The following is a 19,362-nucleotide window of genomic DNA, read 5'->3' as shown; positions in this document are numbered from 1 at the left end:
GCAAGGTAACCTACAGAAGATAAATTTCATAGAGATATATCACCCTCCCAAATTGTCGCATTTTTAGACGCCCCCATCCTCGGCCATCGCCCATCGGACTTGAGAATTGAGATACGGCCCAGTCCATGGTTAATTGTTGGGGCAGGCCACAACATACAAGAATCGGAGAGGTCCTCAATATACAATTGGATGCTGTGTTGTCAATGTGTTAACACACTTTTTGCTAGTAGCAAAAAATCCCTATGCCAAAAAAAAAGAGAAAAAGTTGTACTTGAAACAGCCCACCCAAATAGCATTTTGGGTTGGTAAAGCCAAAACGTCTATGCGGTGTTTATGAGGCAGCAAACTGACTCTACAAAACCATGTTAGTTGGGTATTCCTAGCAGAGATGCGGATCCGAATCCTGTTATTTCTACCTACGTTGAAAAGTCAATGTATTGTGTTAAATACCAAAATGAAAAAAAAAAAAAATCAGCCCCCAAATTATTTATAATTAATAAACCTTGGTAATTTTGGGTTTCTTAAAATTTAACACATTCAATGATAAATTTTTCAACTTTAAAGTGGCACTGTAGCTTTGAACAACTTTTTTAATATTAAATGCCATGGTATTGCTTAAAAGTTAAAACCCATTCAAGTACATTGAATTGGAGACACCAGGTCTATTGATTAACTAATAGCAAGCAAAGATCCTTTGCTGGATCACAATAACAATGCACTTTTAAGCGTGTAAATAGAGACTGTATATATATAATAGAAAGATCCTCTCACCATAAACTCATTATTCGTGACTCCTCTTCTCATTTTTCACTCAAATGCATATTTGTTTTTAATTTAAATCATTTAAAATATAACAAGCCAAAACTTAAAACACTCGTGGGTCTTTATTGTCTATCATCAAATCCATATTATACTCTCTAATAACTCCATTCTTAAATTAATCTCTCTCAATCTTTCTATTTCTCTAATAGTCAATATTTTGTAACATCTCCCCTTCCCATTAAATTTCCCCTTTTCTCTCAAATATCTCTTAATCCCTTTTAGTTATCTCTAATATAGTAAAGATGTAAATTAAATGAATTGGGCTAGGTGAATGGCCAACCTAAATATGAACCCTAGCTTAAACCCAAACTAATGTCAAAACCTAAATTTGCCCACCACTACATCAGGTTCTTTATATACAAATTTAAAGAAACCACTGCTCCTTTCCATGGGTTATCAGGTTTTCTCTCTTTTTTATTAATTTATAATTTTATTAGTATAAATTTATTTCAAGAATTGTTCTAGTTCAATAATAAGATTCAATAACAAAGCACTTAATGTGAGCCTTTACTGAATCATTGTTACTTCATTTTTTTCCTTTCAAAATACATTTTAAAAAACAGTCTGTACAACGCACGGGTCACCGGTAATATGTACTTATACACTATAAGGTGCATTCCTATTAGGGATTCAACAAAGGATCCAACTCATGGCAACCAGCAGATCTGAAGTGGATTTGGAGGACATATTTTTGTTCATCAATAATTAAGGTTGTTTATGGTCCAATCAACCCAAAAGATATCCCATCCTCTTTGTACATGTTTCTTATGGTTCATTTCTAACAACTTCCTATAAGATGTCATTTTACAAGAGACATGTAAGATGTTTTGACATAAGATAATTGAATCTACCAGTAATGATAACACATACCACCACAAAGGCTTGATTTGCTTAAACCCTTTTAGGAATTAGTATCAAGTTTATACAAAGCCCATAACCTCATAAACATGAGATAGGAATAGCATTTTCTTCCTGAATCCTTTTCTTCTCTAATCTTAAATGTAAAATCCACACCAAATCTACATTTTCCCATTTCACTCAACAGATTTTGATGAAAAAGAAAAACCAACATTTTTAGAAAATGCTCGGTGGAATTCCATTAGAACTTCCAAAGCTCATGTCTTTGATATTTCTATAGCAATTTCAACAAACAATGTCGTAGAAGTGAATGGCAAAAATTGATTACCGTCCGCTACTCATTTCATTAATTTCAGCTTCACATCATTATCTACTTGGGCACGTTCTCCCTTTCCTTCTTTGAAATTGTTTCAACCCAAGGATGCGACTTCCCTAAATAGGAAGTTTATCATAGTTAATCTAGATCTCTATTTAATTATTTATCAAACCCACAAAAAGGCAAGCATCACTAAAGGTGTAAATCGGGCCGCCCATGGCCTGGCCTAGCGTGATTGTATGGGTCATGTCAGGCTTGGGGTTTTATATATATGTATATAACATATTATATAAATTATAATTATATAATTATGTAATAATATATTAATAAAATAAATAATTATTTTCAAATTTATTATTCTATTTTATTTAATTATTGTATATATAAACAATTGTATACATTAAAATTCATATAAAATAAAAATTTTAAGTTTTTTTATCAATTTTTTAAATAAATAACTTTGGTTCGGTTTATGGCCCGATTGGGCCTAAGGCTTGGCCCATGGACCAGCCTAACACGGGCCTATACGGGCTTGGGCCATAGGCCGACTCCCCAAAATATCCTAGGGGAGGGACGCACAGCCCGGGACAGCCCGTGGATCGACATGGCCTGGCCCACACTTTGTGCGGGCTGCACATGAGCCACACACAGACTATGCCGTATCGGCCAAACACGGCCCATTTTACACCTCTAAGCATCACTAACCAAACCGAGGTATGGATTCGCCAGCAAAGAGTGCAATAGCACATCAACCAATTGCAAATGACATGCAACGATTCTAGGTAGGCAACTTGTGTGTTAGATGATAATCCCTTCTCCAAAGATTCTCAGTCAAAGGGGAAGGATTTCTTAATTAAGAAAATGTTTGTGTAAGATCTTGAAGATGGACGGGGGAGATGCTATTAAATGACTGTTGATTTCCAATTCGGTGGGCTTTTCCTCCATTATCATCATTGGTCTCAACAACATATGTGAAGCCGATTCAGCAATGTAATTTTTGCACACCCAAGCTTCGACTTTCTTAGAATCAGTGCAGCTGTGTGAACCTTGACAAGTCTGATGTTTTTCTCCAAAAATTCAGCTAAGGACTAAAGAAAAATAGTCTCCATATTGATAGGGTCAAACTAGGGCTTTGGGGTGCAAGGTGAGGAGAATAGAATGGTTCGCCCCCTCCCTCTTATCCCTTATATAGAGCACTTTTCTAATCATATTAAGAATTGATCCAAATCAGATTTGAATCAAGACTTATCCTTAATTAGATAAGCATTATCTTCTTAAGAGAATTGATGCTCTATACCTAAATTCATACCCATTTTCGATTCAACCCACATGTGACCACTTAACTAATCTTATTGGTAATGAGCGTAATGCTCATTTTCCTTAAGGCTCAGTTTGGAAGGAGTACAAATGCAAATTTGTAGAATGCAAAACCTTGTATTTTGTATTGTGTTGTATGTATTTGCACTGTACATATTTGTATTTGTACTCCTTCCAAACTGAGCCTAATGGTTTACCTCATTAGGCATTACATGGCCACTTTAGGCTTGAATATTGTATGGTGTAGGACCTACAAAGATCTCACATAAATCCACTAGAATTCGACCTTACCCTTGAAAAGGGGTAGGTTGAATTTGCTATCCAAGGGAAGTGAACCCCTGACCTAATTGATTTGGGCTTAGTTTGGGCCTAACATTTAAACATAAATGATCATTAAATTCAGTCACCCTATGAAGATCTAAGGATAATGGATTTATGTAAGATAAAGCCCATTGGGTTATCAGCCTTGTAATGGTTTCTTGTCATTAACCTCTCAGCCCATAATCATCAAAACACTATTCACAGGGAAATACCTTTTCCTTGACTACAAAACATAGTGTCACAGTCTTCGTTTAGATGGATCCTAAGATTAAAACCTTTTGCAAACATTTTTGTAAAATAATAATATAATATATAAATATATTTTTCAAATCAGATTTCAAATATAAATGAAATCCACTACCAACAGTTTAGATTTCCATTAAAACGAGTTTTAGTGCTAATATTTACTTTGTTTGACAAAGGGGTGAAGCCTATCACTGTGATCACCTACTTAAGTAATTTCCAAAATTGTTCCAAGGTCTAGGGCATAACTAAAAATTGGTCAATGTTCAGTGTTTCTTCCAAGCACCCACTCATTATGCTTAGGGTCTAACCTTAGCAATTGAAACAAGTTGTTCTTCAACTCATTAATACATCAGTTTCAGCCTTGCCAGGATAAACTCCCCAAATCAATCAAATGACTAAGAATATTTTAAATTAACTAACATAAGTCTCATAAGTGTCTAATTTAAAGAGTAATTCAAAGAAGTACACCAATTGAATATAAAACAAAAATGCACTTCATATTGAAATGCCTATGTACATCAATTTGATTGGAATTAAGGGTATACACTATCTAATAGGTGCACTGTCTTTGGCATTGGCCCTCACTCATTGAGAGTTTTACTTTTGTTCAAAATGTCAACAACCCACCTTTTATACACCAAAGCCGACCCGTGAATTGACATCAATTCCGACCTGGCACCTACCCCAATAGTACTTTGGGCCTACAAATTCTGACCCAATGCTGAACTGTCATTCTGCCAATTATAAACTCATAGATAACTCTCACATGGAATATTCAACGTAGGGAAATGGTAATGGCAGGGGCAAAGTGTTGGAATCTGAAAGTTCAAGTGGTTAAATATCCCAAAGTACAGCGTGGCAATTTGTAGTAGTAGTACTATAAAACTTGAGATGAAAAAAATAAAACCAGGAGCAAAGGCAAAAACACTTGAAAAGGTTATTTGAATGCTTGTTGGAAATATATAATATACAGGAATTCTATCTACTAGTCATCGCAAATTATCTTTAATTCGAAATATAAAATTGAATTTAAATAAATATTCCAAATGCAAAGCATGATGATACCTTTTCCCTCGGGTTTTACCATATAGGTAGCTAAAAATTGACAAACAAAAAGGAATTTTAGTCCAGCAAATGTTGCAAGACAATGGAAAATTTGTAAATGATTGGGAAGAGGAAAAGTAGAAAGGAAATGTACATGAATCTTTGTGGGGCACAGTCGTACTTGCATGTTGCATCTTCTTTTCCAAATACCTGCAAATTAATGCAACTATACAGGTAGGCTGATGCACAACTCACATCTGAATTTGCAAGTAGCCTACGATGGGTTATAGCATCATTGTCAAAGCTTTTATCCTCATTTTGTAAAAGTTTGAAAGAATATGCAAACAAATTCATATAAAAATGTATACAACTGTGAATAATGTGAACTTTCAAAAGAAAGTATTGGATGAGAATACGTGCCAAAACCTTCTTTCCTTTATTTGTATTTTGTAAACAAAAACATGAATTCATTTGTGTAGGGTTTACGATTGCGAATCCTCTACACAAGATGGGAGGATTGTGGGCCAATAATGGTATGTCACGTCATCCTGATAGGTTGGCCTATATGCATGTATAATGGAGGCGGATATGTTACCCACGAGACATGACAACTGCGCAAACCATGTCTTGCATGGGAGATGTTTCCAATACATGGTGGTGGTGCTCTCTCGGTATGGATGCGGGAATAACTTATGGGTAGCAGATCTTAAGTGGTAGGATTGTTAATGGTATTCGAAAGTCTGATTTCAAATCTGACATTCGACAATAATCAAATAGAATTTGGATATCTAATTAATATGAAATAATTAATCGGATTCAAATTTGGATATGACCTGATTCGATTCGATAAAAATCCAAATTCTATTGATTATTTAATTTTTATATATAATATTAAAATATTTAAATGTTTATATAATTTATATATTTATATGCTTTATAAAAGTAAAATATTTATTTTATGTATCCAGTAATTACCTAAAATAATTAATTAATGGAATTTAAATAGAATAGGATATTCGAAAATTTAATCGAATTTGAATATTCGATTCTGATTCCAGACCCCTATTCCCGTAACCAAATGGACAGTGTTGGTTTAATAAGGATGAATAACATCAATCCACATTGAATTTACATCATATAATAATTTCACATGCAACTCTATTAAGTAAAACGGATCTACATCTACTAGACCAACCCTAAGATGATCCGAGAATCTTACATGTGGTGCCTTTTAGTGATGTCTTTCAATGGGTCCATGTGTTGGCCACATTATATATACTTCTTTCTCTCCACTTGTTCGTCAACTTTCATCTCCGTGATTTGATTTGAGGCCTAAAAAACTCACCATTCCTTTGGCTGAGCAAAGCGGGTATTGAAGTGGTTGAAAGAATTTAAGGTGGTCAGATGATGTAGAGGATGGCTTTGGTATTAGTTCATTGAAATATTGGTCCATCCTTCCTGAGTTTATTGTTTATATTTTGGAGGAGGATTTGTAACTGAGTTAATTTGTTGATTGAATGGAATTGCCTACGGGCTTTTCCAAATAAATAAATAATTGAAAGATCCAAGAACAAAGACCAAGGTGGTCAGTCCCGTTAGGATCCAAAAACTGCACGTGTGGGAACTAGGATTCCGGACCTTATAATAATTCCATAGAAAATGGCTTCAGGCTTATAGGGCTGTCGTTTAAGGTTTTATCACCGTCGAAAAAAGCTATTCTAGGCTCCTACGATTCAGAGTATCGCACTCGAATCTTTGCCTTTATCTATTCATTTTTCTGCTTTCTCCAAAGCAAAACTGGATGTAGGACAGCTAAATTATATCTGTTGCCGGGGAATGGTGAATACAGTTCGAAACAATCTCTCTCTCTGAGGCTATTGCATGTGGGTGGTGCTATTATCAAGCCGCGAAATCATCGCTGGCAATTTTTAATCTCCAGTAGGTCATCAATGACAGTACTTTAGGGAGACATTAGTTTTGGCTTTTATCAGTTGTTCATTTACTCATCAAATAAAGGAGATTACAGAAACACGCAATAGATTAATTAACTTAAAAATAATAACAAAATATTGCTTAATCAGGGAATAATACACTTTGTTATGTATTTTAATGTGATTGAGTTTAATATGGGTTCATGAATATTACTGAAAGGAATGTCTTGTTATTATGCAGTTTATACAATTATAATTACAACGCCCCAATTTATATTATACTCAGCAAATAATTTGATTCTATTTCATGTCATTTCTCTTTGGAATTTCAAGCATAGGGTTGATGGGTGTTATGACTTGTATACAGGATTAAGGTGATGATGATGATGACTCAACCAAATTTAAATTTCTGTAGATGAAGCTGGATTGGATTTCCTGTATGTTAAGAGAATCTCGTCAATCAAATTAGCTATTCCATTGAACAATGCAGACCCAAACCCAAACCCAAACCCTGAAACATGGTGGCCGAATAATTGAGCTACTTCATTAAAAATGTTGGGAATCAGGTCATATGATCAGTTCTATTTGATAGTATGCTTAAGATATATAATGTGAGTTCCAAACCTGCTCCAACAAGTAGGACAAGAGATGGCGCGCGAGGTCTGGACGGGTGAGTTGGTTCAAGAATTACCACTCACCGAAGAAATACATGCATCTTCAGAAATAGAACAGGCAGCGCAAAGAGCAGATGAGCTAAAGCCTGCATGATCTAGATTTGGTTCTACGGCCACTCCTTTTCTTTGCGGATAGGAGGGATAATGATACAAAGAACCTGACGTAGTGGCACGCACCCTGGACCCTGGTCGATAGTAGAGATACGCATGCACGCTAGCTAGATGTCTATCATTCAATCTAGCTAGATCAGCACGCTAGCATTTCCAGCTCTGTGAGTTACTACGTACGGCCCACATCCGACACGCATCGCCGACACTTACCAATGTTAAACGAGACGACATAATTGATTAAAGTCATAAAAAGTACTACAGTTTTTCCTTGGGTTGATTAAGAAAAAAAAATACTAGTACTAGGGATTACAGAATGAGTTCTTTCTACCCAAGATGGATATGGATTGAGTTCCTTTTTAAGTTTGAAGTTGGGGATCGAGAAAGGGATGCGTGCAACTGCAATATTCACGACTCCGACAGATAATATGAGCACGTTAACATGGGCCATGATCGGTTGGTATTTGGTAATGTACATCAGTCACCAGCAGCTGCGAGCTGCCACCATCCCATAGAGTCTAATAAGTCTGTTCACTGTTGTCGTCTATCTTTAAGCTTCTATATACAAGTAGTTAAAGAAGAGCTAGCTAGTTGAAGGGATATATCTATCTATCTTCCTAATTTCATGAGGAAGCTTTGGCCCAACTTCGTTGGTGAAGATGCACTTGAGACTGTTCTTGAAGTTCCAATTCCAGAAGAGGTGTTTGTGTCTAACACCAGAAACAGCAGTAGATCATGGAAGAACGTGAAGTCGTGGATGAGATCACACTTGGAGAGATCAAAACCATCAATTGCAACTGCAACTCTCTTTGGAGGTCGAAGCACAGAGCTAAAGCTGTTATTAGGTGTTGTTGGGGCGCCACTAGTGCCTGTTCATGTGCGTAGCGATCAATCCGTCAAGGGGAACATCAAAGATCACCACATTGTAAGTAAAACCCAACCCTTCCCAGTTCCCGCGCGCTAACAAGGATTTCGATGGAAATAAGGATTATATTTCACGTTAAAAGCTGATCATGTATATATAAGCTTGTAAAAATTTGATATAACTAAGCAGGAGCCTTATTCGATGGCCAAGTACATAGTTCAGCAGTACATAGCGGCTACAGGAGGAGAGAAGGTTTTGAGCTCTATAGATAGTATGTACGCAATGGGGAAAGTGAAGATGCTGGCTACAGGCAACACCAATCACATCATCAACAATGGAAACAATAAGAAGATGGCGATGGCAAACAAAAAGAATGGGGGCTACGGAGAGGTAGGAGCGTTCGTGTTATGGCAAAAGAGGCCAGAATTGTGGTGCCTGGAACTAGTAGTTTCTGGGTGTAAGGTGAGCGCAGGAAGTGATGGAAAGGTAGCATGGAGACAGACCCCGTCCCCGTGGCAACACTCACACGCATCTCCAGGTCCCCCTAGACCTCTTCGTCGTTCCTTACAGGTATTTATTTATATATAGGATTAGGATCTTTTTTTTTCTACTTTTTTTTTTTTTTCCCTTTCCTAGCTACTAGATCTCATCTTTCTTGTAGTTGTTTATATCCTATTATCCTGCCTGGGCTTGCCATTCAGAAGACTATATATAGATTAATCGGTAATACAGTTCTATGAGCTTAAGGTCTAAGCTAGCTAGATGACATGACTTAATTTTTCACTGGACGCACCGCAGACCCACCAAATCCATCTCATGAGTCCATTAATTCAATCAACTCTTCTTTTTTTGAAGGCCTTTCAGGCTTCCGGTCTTCCGAATTTGAATAATTAATCAGATGGTCTCTCATCTCCAAGTTGTCCATATATAGCATACTTCATACCTCTCTACCTCTTGCCTTCCGGTTCTTCCCATCTAGTTAGCTCTCTTGCTTGTTTCTAGTTATGCCATCTCATGTAACGATTTTTGGTGATGTATCAATTTTTTGTACTAAGTACCTCGTCATTTGGTCTGAGCTGGGGGTAGATTAGGTGTCGAGTTAACTGTGCCGAGCTGGGTAGGTTAGGTGCCGAACTGACTGGGCCGAGCTAGGGAGGTTAGGTGATGAGTTGATTGGGCCGAGCTAGGCAAGTTAGATGACGAGCTTACCAGAGTGCCGAGATGCCTATTAGGTGCCGAGCTGACCAGAGTGCCGAGTTGCCTATTAGTTGCCGAGCTGACCAGAGGGCCGAGCTACCTGGTGGCGAGCTGGATTGATTGTTGAGCTTCGTAGTTCTTTAGAGACCTGCAAGGAATCAATGTTAGAGGACTCGGGGTGGTTAACCCAGCAAGGTCGCTCCGATGCTTAAGTCAATACTCTCATAATAGACTGCGAGCTAAAAATCACAAAGTATGAGAGTTAGAATATGCTTACTTGCCCCCCTATGCCATTGGGGTTTGTGCCTTTATATAGGCATTGTTTGGCGTGGGCTTCACGCACCGCATCCGAGATTTCCGAGAAATCGTCTAAGATTCCCCGAGGCAACTGCCATGCACGTTGACCACCCTCCGGATCGTTCGGCACGTGAGCTAACTTCCAAGGATCATGTGAGTGTTAGGATATGCATGCCGAATTTGTCGACGAACACGTCTCGCAAGGTCGCGCCTGCCGCCAGTTCGCGCTTGGGCCAGGCCGCTAGGTGGGACACCATCAACTTGACTAAGGCAAGTTGGTGCCTAAATAGTTTCGGGTGTCACCTATTTGTTCTGAGGTGCCATGTGTCACAATATTATTGAAGGGCCAAATCCACCCTCATCACCACCAATTAATAGAACCTCTATTCATTTTTATGTGTTGGGTTGCTTTTACCGTCTCCTAGTCGACTAGTTAGTTCTTAAGCCATGTGTCACAATGTTATGTGTAATTTTTAGGGCCGATCTTGGATTTTGGGATATGGGGAAGACCCGTGCCTGTATGGGCGGCTTTGAGCTAAACTTGGCTTTGGGCCTTTGGCTTTTAGCTTGGATTGAGATATCTGATAACCCAAGCCTGGTGGGCCAATTTAACGCTGGCCCACTTATAAGAGATGTAACCATACTGGAAGAAGTATGTGCGGAGCCTAACGGAAAAGTGGGAACAAACATCTGGCTACCATCACTTCAAATAATAGTGTCTATGTAAGAGTTATTTGGAAAAAAAGATCCTTTTTCTCATTTCTCATGTAAAGACCAAAACAAAAGGGCCTTATACATGGACAGAGGTTAATCATAAAATGTGAATAAATGCTGATTAAGAGCATTTTCTTGGTAAAATGAATTAGGAGAAATAGATATGCATTTTCCTTTCTAAGGGGGCGTTTTTTTTTTTTTCGGATTTTGAAAGGAGGGAAGTTGGTCAATGGGATTTTGGTTCCCATTGACCAAGAATCTCATGTTCTTTTTTCAGATTTATGTGGGGACCCAAGAAAGTTTATTTTCTTAGGTGGGTAAATAACTTTCCCACTTAGGGAGAAAGTTGCCAATACTTGAACGAGACAAAAATGCCCATTTTAATAATGGATTTTTATGGCTAAAATGGTCATTGCCTTATTTACATAAGAAATAAAAGAACATGAATAAATGCAGTTACCCGGGATAAGTGTTTCCCAAGAAAAACTTACCCAGGTATTACATTTACCTGGATAAATAACTTACCAAAAAACGAATGGGACCTAAGAGTTTTGTTTCAAGGAGCACTGCCATCACTTCTTCATTGTGGATTTTGGATTTTGGGTGAAAAGGGAGATTACAGTGGAGGCAATGATACAGTGTAAGTGTGTATTGTAATAATTAAACCATATGAAGTGGCCAACTCTACGAGGGGAACCCACCCAAAACTAAGGATGATCAAGTCCACCCGCCTGGACAGAAAATTTCGAGGCCCAGGCACAGGTTTTTCATTCGAAACTGTACCAGCCCAGGCCCGATATGTTTGGGTGGGTCACGCCTGGTAAGCTCAAAATACTATATGACCTATAAAAAACTGTCCCAGACCCGGCCCAAATTCAGCCCATGATCAACGCCTGTTAACACAAAGTCCCGATCTCCGAAGCATATGAGATGGTTAATTTGTTCATGCATTGCAAGTGCTCTTTGTATTAATTGCTCGATTGATACAAGGGGCCTCCAGCAAGACGGTTAAAGGTACTCCTATACATATTTATTATTAATTATTATTATTATTATTATGTAATAAAATATACATCAATACTCTAATCACTATAATCCAATCTTCTTACATACCAAACGTTATATAATTTTCTTTGATAGCAATAGATGAATGGAAGTGATTTGGGCACACCCCCTTTTTTCAATCAACGGGGAACATCCCTAATCATCAGACCAAAAGTACCTGAAAACACCCAAAAATTACATTATTTATCAACAAAAAGTTATTGCTTTGGAAGCAGTTAAATCACCTCCAACTCCAAGAGAGTAGGATTGATCAATATGTTTCATATTAACTGTGTATATTGGCAGGGTCTAGATCCAACTACTACAGCCAATTTATTCTCAAACTCTGTGTGCATAGGCGAGAAGACAATCGACGATGAAGACTGTTTCGTGCTGAAGCTTGAAGCCGAACTCTCAACATTAAGAGCTAGAAGTAGCAATAACGTCGACATCATCCGCCACACTGTGTGGGGCTACTTCAGCCAGAGAACTGGCCTTCTTGTTGAGCTGGAAGATTCTCATCTTCTCAGGATCAAGACACCAAGTGATGGCACCGTCTACTGGGAAACCACGATGCAGTCTTTTATCAAAGACTACCGGCCTGTAGATGGCATCAATGTCGCACATGCTGGCCGGACCGCAGTGTCACTGTTTAGGTTTGGCGAGACTTCGGAGGCCCACTCAAGGACACGAATAGAAGAAATCTGGACAATTGAAGAGGTTGATTTTAATGTACGGGGATTGTCCAGGGACTGTTTCTTGCCTCCAAGTGACTTGAGGAAAGAGCAGGATGGGTGTGAAGTCGTCGAGACTGCAAATGTCAACATTCAGCACAAGGCTCGACCTGCCTCTGTTAAGGTTGATTCTTCTAAGATAGTAGCAGTCGATGTTGATGTTTCAAACTCCACTGATGAAGATGAAGAATTTTAAAGCATCTTTTTCTTTCTTGGGTATATATATGTATATATGCCATCACCATATTAACATTCCGCGAGCTAGTTTTTGCTTCAGCAACTACTATATAGTGAACTAAATTATCATAACTGCTAATTTCTTATATTTTTAATTGGCTTAAAATGCACATTTATACTAGAGTACAGAAATTATTTCTGGCGTAGAAGGGTGCCTTCTATTCATTGTACAACTAATACAAAAAAGATTGGTTGCAGATTGGCTTCTGGTTGAATGATTTTCTCCAACTTGGTTGGACATGTGAATGCTACCAGGTATTTGATGAGGTACCCGCTAAAGGGTTTCACTTGCGGCACTTTCTGCAATCTGGAGACAAGCAACGATGATGCATAGTCCCGGTTAGAAACATGGCACCTATGAAGCTATACCCTCCCAACTGGAGAAAGGGGTGGATATGAGACGTATTTTGCAGGTTCAGCTCTACTAGGAGCCTTTATTCTATCATTTTCCACTGGCATGAATTCTTGCTGTGAAACTTTTGCTTCGAACAGGTTACTTGCTTCAGTAAGATCACAAGGTGTCCTACTGTTTAAGACTGCTATACAGATGGAGAAGGCTTGTAGCAAAGAGATTGATCCATTAAAATCAATTGAGTAAATTCCCTTTTTGAATGGGGCCAAGCTGAAGACAGGGCTCTTGTTTTGCGTTCCCCCTCCCTGCGGACAAGTTAAAAGGGGCATTCATTTAGAAGAATGTGAAAAAAAGAGATGATACAAAAACATAGGAAATACTGGGATTGGAAAAAAAAAATTGCACCTGAACAAAAAGATCAAATCGATCTGGTTGGGGACAAGCTCCAGATGAACTGAACTCATTGCACAGATCTTCATTTGCAAGAATTCTGAGCTTGCAACCCAAATCCCAACCCCCACAGTCACATGACCCACCTGATTTCCATCGGTCAATTAGAGATGAAGGTACTCCTGTATTTGGCATACCATGAATACCGGTGGGAAGTATGACTACTGCACTAGAAGGGCTTTCAATTCCTATAGTAGATCCATTCTGTAGTTTCTCCCCAAGGTTGCACGACCATATATCATCTGTCATAGAATTGGTGAAACTTGCATCTGAAATGTCTTCATTGGTTTTCCTCTGACATCCATCTCTTATGCATCCCGTGGTCTCTTTGGCAACCTTGACAACCATGGCTGCAAGTTCACTGTTTGGTTGGAAATCAGGGGTTTCCTGATTTGCATGTCTTAGTTCAACACCAAATAAGACAAACTCATTCACTAAAAAGTGATTCTTGGAATTGTGTTCGGTCAACCTGGGAGAGTAAGAACTGGAAACCTTCATTTGACCAACAACATTAGAGATATAGCCATGATTTTTTCCTTTACTTCCTTGATTCATCCACCCCCCACTCTTCTTCTTAAATTCACTAATGGAGTAGAATGTGTAATTCCATCTGGACTCATCCTTAACTGATGTATTTACTTTCTTCATTGTTGCTGCAAGAATGTCACTGTTGTTGTCAACTGCAAATGTAAATAGAGGGTGTCCATTCTTAATTGTGACATGCAAAAGAGCTTGTATTGTTGATGCCATAAGCTTTTCATTCAGACATGAATCATCAGAATTAGAGGGGCCACAACTTGAGAAATTCAGGTTTCTTTTCGCTGGATGAATAGTAGAAGAATCTAATCGTCCATCAGATGATCGGCAAGCCCTACGCGTTGATGATGATTCCTCGTGTAATGGTTCAGAAGAATGTAGACGGCTTGTTGCCTTTGGTTTCAGCAATGGGTCTAGTAGCCTTCTCAATGGGCTGGACCTGCCTCTGCTATTGGCATTTGCTTTATCTCTATTCGAGTTATCTGTACAAGCAGAATCATCTGACTTCACTGGGCCAGACTTAGCAGTAACATATGTTGAGCTCAATTGTGGTACAGCAGAATCCTCTTTAAAACTGAAACTTCTTATCATCCGACCAATTCTAGGCTGATGGATAGGTGATGGATGTCTTACTTTAGCAACAGCTGCTTTGGTTGATTGTGAACCCAATTTATCAGAAGGCTCTGTGACAATTGAATTTGCAGGATTTGTGGCTGACTTGTTTTTCTCTAAATGTTTATCTTTGCACTGTTTTTTTGTCTTTTCATGTGAGCTAGGAAACAAAGGAAATGCATGAGAAAGAACTCCTCTAACCTGAGAATCCACAGAATCTGGTAACTTCATCTCTGACACCATGCCACTTTCAACTCCACAGGGTAGTGGGCAAGAGTATGGAATGTCAGAATGGAGGTCTGCAAAGTGAACTTCATCCCTGAGAGAGAAACTTTTGCGGCCTATTTCAACTCTTGTTGCAGGTCCAGGACGCTGGGAGATCCCTGAGCAACTGTTTTGCAAGGAACCTCTTGGATAGAGGACAGTGATATTTTCGGGTATGCCAGGGCCCTGCTGGTCAGGATGATTGTGACCCAGTTCATCCAACTGCTCTACTCTATTTTCAGATTCACCATCTTGAGCTTTCATCTTTCCCTTTGGACATAAAGGGACCTCATAATTTTTTGAATTTAATGATGGCATGCACCTTTCTGGAGTGAGATTTGGATCTGAATCTTTTCCTTTACCTTTCTCAAGCTTAATTTCTGAATGGATTTTGCCAAAAAACTGATCTGTTCTAGGAAGCTTTTGCTGTCCAACCATGGCATCCTGAGAGAAAGTTTTGAATTTTTGAATATCCACAGAATTTCTTCCTGAGGATTTCATACCTTGAGGATGGCCATCTATGGGAGACAAATTCAGATGAGAACGCACTGAAGGGGTTTGCACCCTTTGCTGAGCAGGAGAGTTACTTCGGTTTCTGCTAGATAATGAAAAGGATCCAACAGTTGAGTACGATGAAGAAGTATTATTCATGGGATGTATGCCACTTCTCTCATGGACCGGTTTTTGGTTAACCTTCCATTTTTCTAGACGCTTCCAATCAAGGACCCCAAAATTCAAAGCCTTCTCTTGGAGGTTTCCCCCCCTTTCTATGCGCTGTAGATAACCAGGCAAATTTGACATATACTTGACAAGCTCATCATCTTCAGTTGATTTCCTGTCATGTTGTTGCTTTTGCAGGTTCCTGGAAATTTTAGGTAGGACTGAGGTTCCACCATCTCCACAATGGAGATCAATGTTTGACTGACTGCTACACTGCTCTGCTTTCAACCGGTCTCGCAGTGTTATACCTCTGTTTTCTTGTGGTGACAGGACTTTCTCTTTCACTGCTCTTGACATCAGATGATGCTTTGAACTTGTTTTCAGATCCATATTGTATCCCATGTCCTTGACGTTGTCAGTACTCCACATTACTTGATCACAGCTTCATTAACATAAATCCAAATATACTTGGTATTCACTAGCATCTCTTTCCTGTAAAACCCCTGTACGGCAAAAGGAGGCTGAATCATCTCTCTCGATCTGACATCCTTTTTATGATTCACATAAATGTGGGCCCTTTGTCTGAAATCCATTCAAACTAAGAAAATTATGGTTCTGCAAGAAAATGATTTCAAGAATCCTACAAATATATGTATAGTCAAAAACTCTAGCCAAAAAGAATTAATTAACAGAAAGTACACAAGTTCAGATGACAGGAATAATTCCTAATATAAATATTTCCTCTACAAGAAGCTTAACATGTTCCCAGAAACTGCAACTCATTTTCACCATTAGTATAGTAAATCTTAGCACTGTAACAAGTCAAGTTGATTAAGGCTCTCTTTCTGTAGCATACATTACATCCATGTAATTAGGACCTCAACCATATGGCATGTTGTCAAGTTTGTGCACTTTCAATAGTTATATCTACTGTATATGTGCCTTAAATAAATTTAGAATGAAAAAAGAAAACTGCATGTGTTTCATCAAGCAGGAAGGAAAGTAGAAGTTAATTGCAAGAATATACACAATTAAAGAAAAAGAAAAATGGTATTATATCTTGGCAATGCCCTTGGCATGTGTAAGACAAGGACTTCGGGGTGGAGTTCCCAACTTTCCATTCAGCCAATTCTTCTTACTTACAAGGTGAGTTGATTATATTTGTTGTTACAAAATTCTGCATTTGGGAACAAATACAGTGCAATATCACTTTCTCATCAAGAGGGTATCATAACGAGTCTCGACCGCAGGGAAGCCTGTATTATACTGGCACTAATTCTTCAAATCGTGATCAAGTATTAATATATTGAATGCCACATGGCTGATTTGTGATTTTTGTTGGCAAATCATGGACTAGGCATCTAACGGAAGCAAATCGTCTTACTCATTAACCAACTCCTGAAAACCTCCCTAAAATCGCAAGCCCTTTCGGTGAACTAAAAGACCATCTAACGGAAGCAAATCGTCTTACTCATGAACTAACTCCTGAAAACCTCCCTAAAATCGCAAGCCCTTTCGGTGAACTAAATGACCAACTTAATCTTATTATTCCCTCAATTTCATATTGGAAAAGAGGAGAGAGAAGACGGAAAGGGAATTTGCGTCAAAAAGTTCTGAAAACAATCAATCATTAGTTAAGAATGAAGACACACCCTTTCCTTGATGAGGTACCAAGCTGCAGAAACTTTTCTAGATTGTGAGTTGTTGCATAGACATTGACGAATTGATGAAATGAATAGACAAAAGACCAACATGGCGACGAAGCACCAAAACAGAGGAAAATGAACACCAGGAAATTGGAACGTTCCATTAGAACCCAATTTCCTTAGCTTACAAGATGAGAAAATTTTATGTGTCAGAACTTACCTCAGCTTCTGCTTCCAAGGCTGCTAGATGAGACAAGTTTTGAAATCTATTCACGCGAGAGAGAGAGAGAGAGAGTATAATTCTTTTTGTCATACATTAACGAAATATAATTATATAACAGCACCTTCTTTAGGAAAAAAATTATGGTTATTATAAATTATAAGGATGAAAGGAATTTCCAGGAAATTGCACAACTTTTGTCTTGAAGTTTCTCATTTTTAGGCACATTTCTTCAGTTTTGTGGCAAGAGCAGTTTCATTACATTCTTCTGGGCTTCTGGCTCACCCTGTGTTGACCCCTTGAAGAAATTAAGATCTTCTTCATCCCCATATCAGACCCAAAATCAAACTAAACTTAGAACTCAAAACAGAACCCCATGGATCTATAAATTATCAGTGCAGAGAGACAAGAAATCTGAAGTGTTGAAATAATTCGAGAAAAAAAAATGCCGAATAAAACAATTATGAATAACGTTCCGCTAAAAAATCATCAAGTAGAGAAGAGAAATACATACCGAACAACATCGAAGAAATGCAGTATCAAAAGCAACCATTGACGAGAAGTCGATGATCTCGAAGAAGATCCGTGATCCGATGCGTCTCGGGGCATCAACTCATGGCAAGCTACTCGAATGAACGTAGACTAAAAGAAAAGAAAAGAATTTGCAGAGACAACCAAGAAAGCAACAAGCTAGACTCGAAATACGGACGCTTTTTCTCCCGAGACGAAGCAGAAGAAGCAAAGAGAGAGGGTTTTCTGGGGAGTTCAGTCGTCTTCAGTAGAAGAACAGAAGGGAGAGTGTTGTGTGGTGGTGTGTGGGTCACAGAGAGAGCGAGAATGGGTGAGAACAGCTATGAATGGGCAAGAGGCCTCTCGTTTCCGATAAACGGCCAAAAACGAGAGCTCAAAGAGCGGGGTCCGGGGGGTGGTCACCATCAGTTTAGAGGCGGGAGTTGGGCCTGGGGGCCCACGTGGTGTCCTGTGGACAGGAATCTTTAGCGGGTGTTTCGAAGCAATGCTGGGATGGGTGGGTCCCACAAGTTACGTCACATGGCCCTGTCAATAACGTTGTTTATGAGGGCCCACCTTGCGTTGCGGCCTTGCCCCGTCTCCTTTTAAGGCTACGGCGTTGCCCCGTCTCCCTCTTAAGTCCATCAATGCCTTGCATTGGGTATATCTCTCGATGAAATAAAGTACAGAAATACGAAGATATTCCCGGTGAAAGGTTGTAAAGGCTGTTCGAACACTATTCGAACGGGCCGTAGTCTGATTGAAGCCGATCTCCTCTTTCTCTTAAATCTCTCTCTCTCTTTAAATTATTGTTTTTTTCTTTCTTTTTCGGCCCATCCACTCATATCATGGTTGATGATCCATTGATTTTTTTTTTTATTTTATTTCAAAGATTTCATATTGCCAAAAGCCAAGTGTAAGATGATGACGTGGCTGTGAATAAAAGCCAAGTACGAGACAAATGCATTTCCGAAAATGCCATCCGCTTTCCTTAGAAATTACTAACTACGTACATCTAGGAGCAAGATATTAAGATGGGGTCGTAATGGGATGGGATTTGGATAAGATTCCACAAGGACAACATCTGATCAGTTTCATACCTATACCAAAAACTGCAGATTCTTTTGTTCCAAATTCAATTAGGTTCTGATGGGTGTTGAATCAGATTCAAATCCTATTGAAATTTCGAGATTTTAGACATGATCTGAGAGTGTAATCATCAACTAAATTTAAAATAATGAAAAAGAATTTTCAGAAAACAAAATAACATTTTTATCATTTGTTGAAATTGTACTTGTATATATAAAAAATTATGTAACAAATTTATTAATCATAACGTTATATGATTATTGAATATAATACTTCATGATTGGTTGACACTTGACA

General features: G+C 38.6%; 2 protein-coding genes across 4 annotated transcripts; one reads left to right on the top strand and one right to left on the bottom strand.

Annotated features, from left to right (window-relative positions):
• Window positions 1–7,935: 7,935 nt before the first annotated feature.
• LOC104597053 (uncharacterized) lies at window positions 7,936–12,691 on the top strand. The gene is made up of 3 exons (XM_010258443.3): window positions 7,936–8,562; window positions 8,692–9,072; window positions 12,061–12,691. The coding sequence occupies exons 1-3, from the start codon at window positions 8,263–8,265 to the stop codon at window positions 12,682–12,684; spliced, it is 1,305 nt and encodes a 434-aa protein (XP_010256745.1). The 5' UTR covers window positions 7,936–8,262; the 3' UTR covers window positions 12,685–12,691.
• Window positions 12,692–12,788: 97 nt separating this feature from the next.
• On the bottom strand, window positions 12,789–18,374 carry LOC104597052 (uncharacterized). 3 transcript variants are annotated; one of them, XM_010258441.3, is made up of 3 exons: window positions 17,981–18,374; window positions 13,483–16,182; window positions 12,789–13,382 (listed from the first exon to the last, which is right to left on the bottom strand). In XM_010258441.3, exons 2-3 carry the CDS (start codon window positions 16,027–16,029, stop codon window positions 13,089–13,091), a joined length of 2,841 nt encoding a protein of 946 aa, XP_010256743.1. In that variant the 5' UTR covers window positions 16,030–16,182; window positions 17,981–18,374; the 3' UTR covers window positions 12,789–13,088. The 3 variants fall into 3 exon arrangements, with proteins under 3 accessions (XP_010256743.1, XP_010256744.1, XP_088754992.1); XM_010258442.2 differs by having other exon boundaries at window positions 13,483–16,240; window positions 17,981–18,361; XM_088898866.1 differs by having other exon boundaries at window positions 13,483–16,103; window positions 17,981–18,361.
• Between the last annotated feature and the right edge of the window lie 988 nt (window positions 18,375–19,362).

Source organism: Nelumbo nucifera, chromosome 2 (assembly GCF_055504915.1).
Source record: "Nelumbo nucifera cultivar China Antique chromosome 2, China Antique-T2T, whole genome shotgun sequence".
NCBI lineage: Eukaryota > Viridiplantae > Streptophyta > Magnoliopsida > Proteales > Nelumbonaceae > Nelumbo > Nelumbo nucifera.
The sequence above is the reverse complement of the archived record's forward strand: the minus strand, read 5'-3'. Positions and strand labels throughout refer to the sequence as shown.

Excerpts from the sequence above, each read along its gene's own strand:
- LOC104597053 (XM_010258443.3), top strand. The coding sequence starts at position 8,263 with ATGAGGAAGCTTTGGCCCAACTTCGTTGGTGAAGATGCACTTGAGACT. Across the intron at positions 8,563-8,691 it reads ACATCAAAGATCACCACATT|GAGCCTTATTCGATGGCCAA; the intron begins GTAAGTAAAACC and ends ATAACTAAGCAG. Across the intron at positions 9,073-12,060 it reads CTCTTCGTCGTTCCTTACAG|GGTCTAGATCCAACTACTAC; the intron begins GTATTTATTTAT and ends GTATATTGGCAG.
- LOC104597052 (XM_010258441.3), bottom strand. The coding sequence starts at position 16,029 with ATGTGGAGTACTGACAACGTCAAGGACATGGGATACAATATGGATCTG. Across the intron at positions 13,383-13,482 it reads GATTTGATCTTTTTGTTCAG|GGAGGGGGAACGCAAAACAA; the intron begins GTGCAATTTTTT and ends ACTTGTCCGCAG.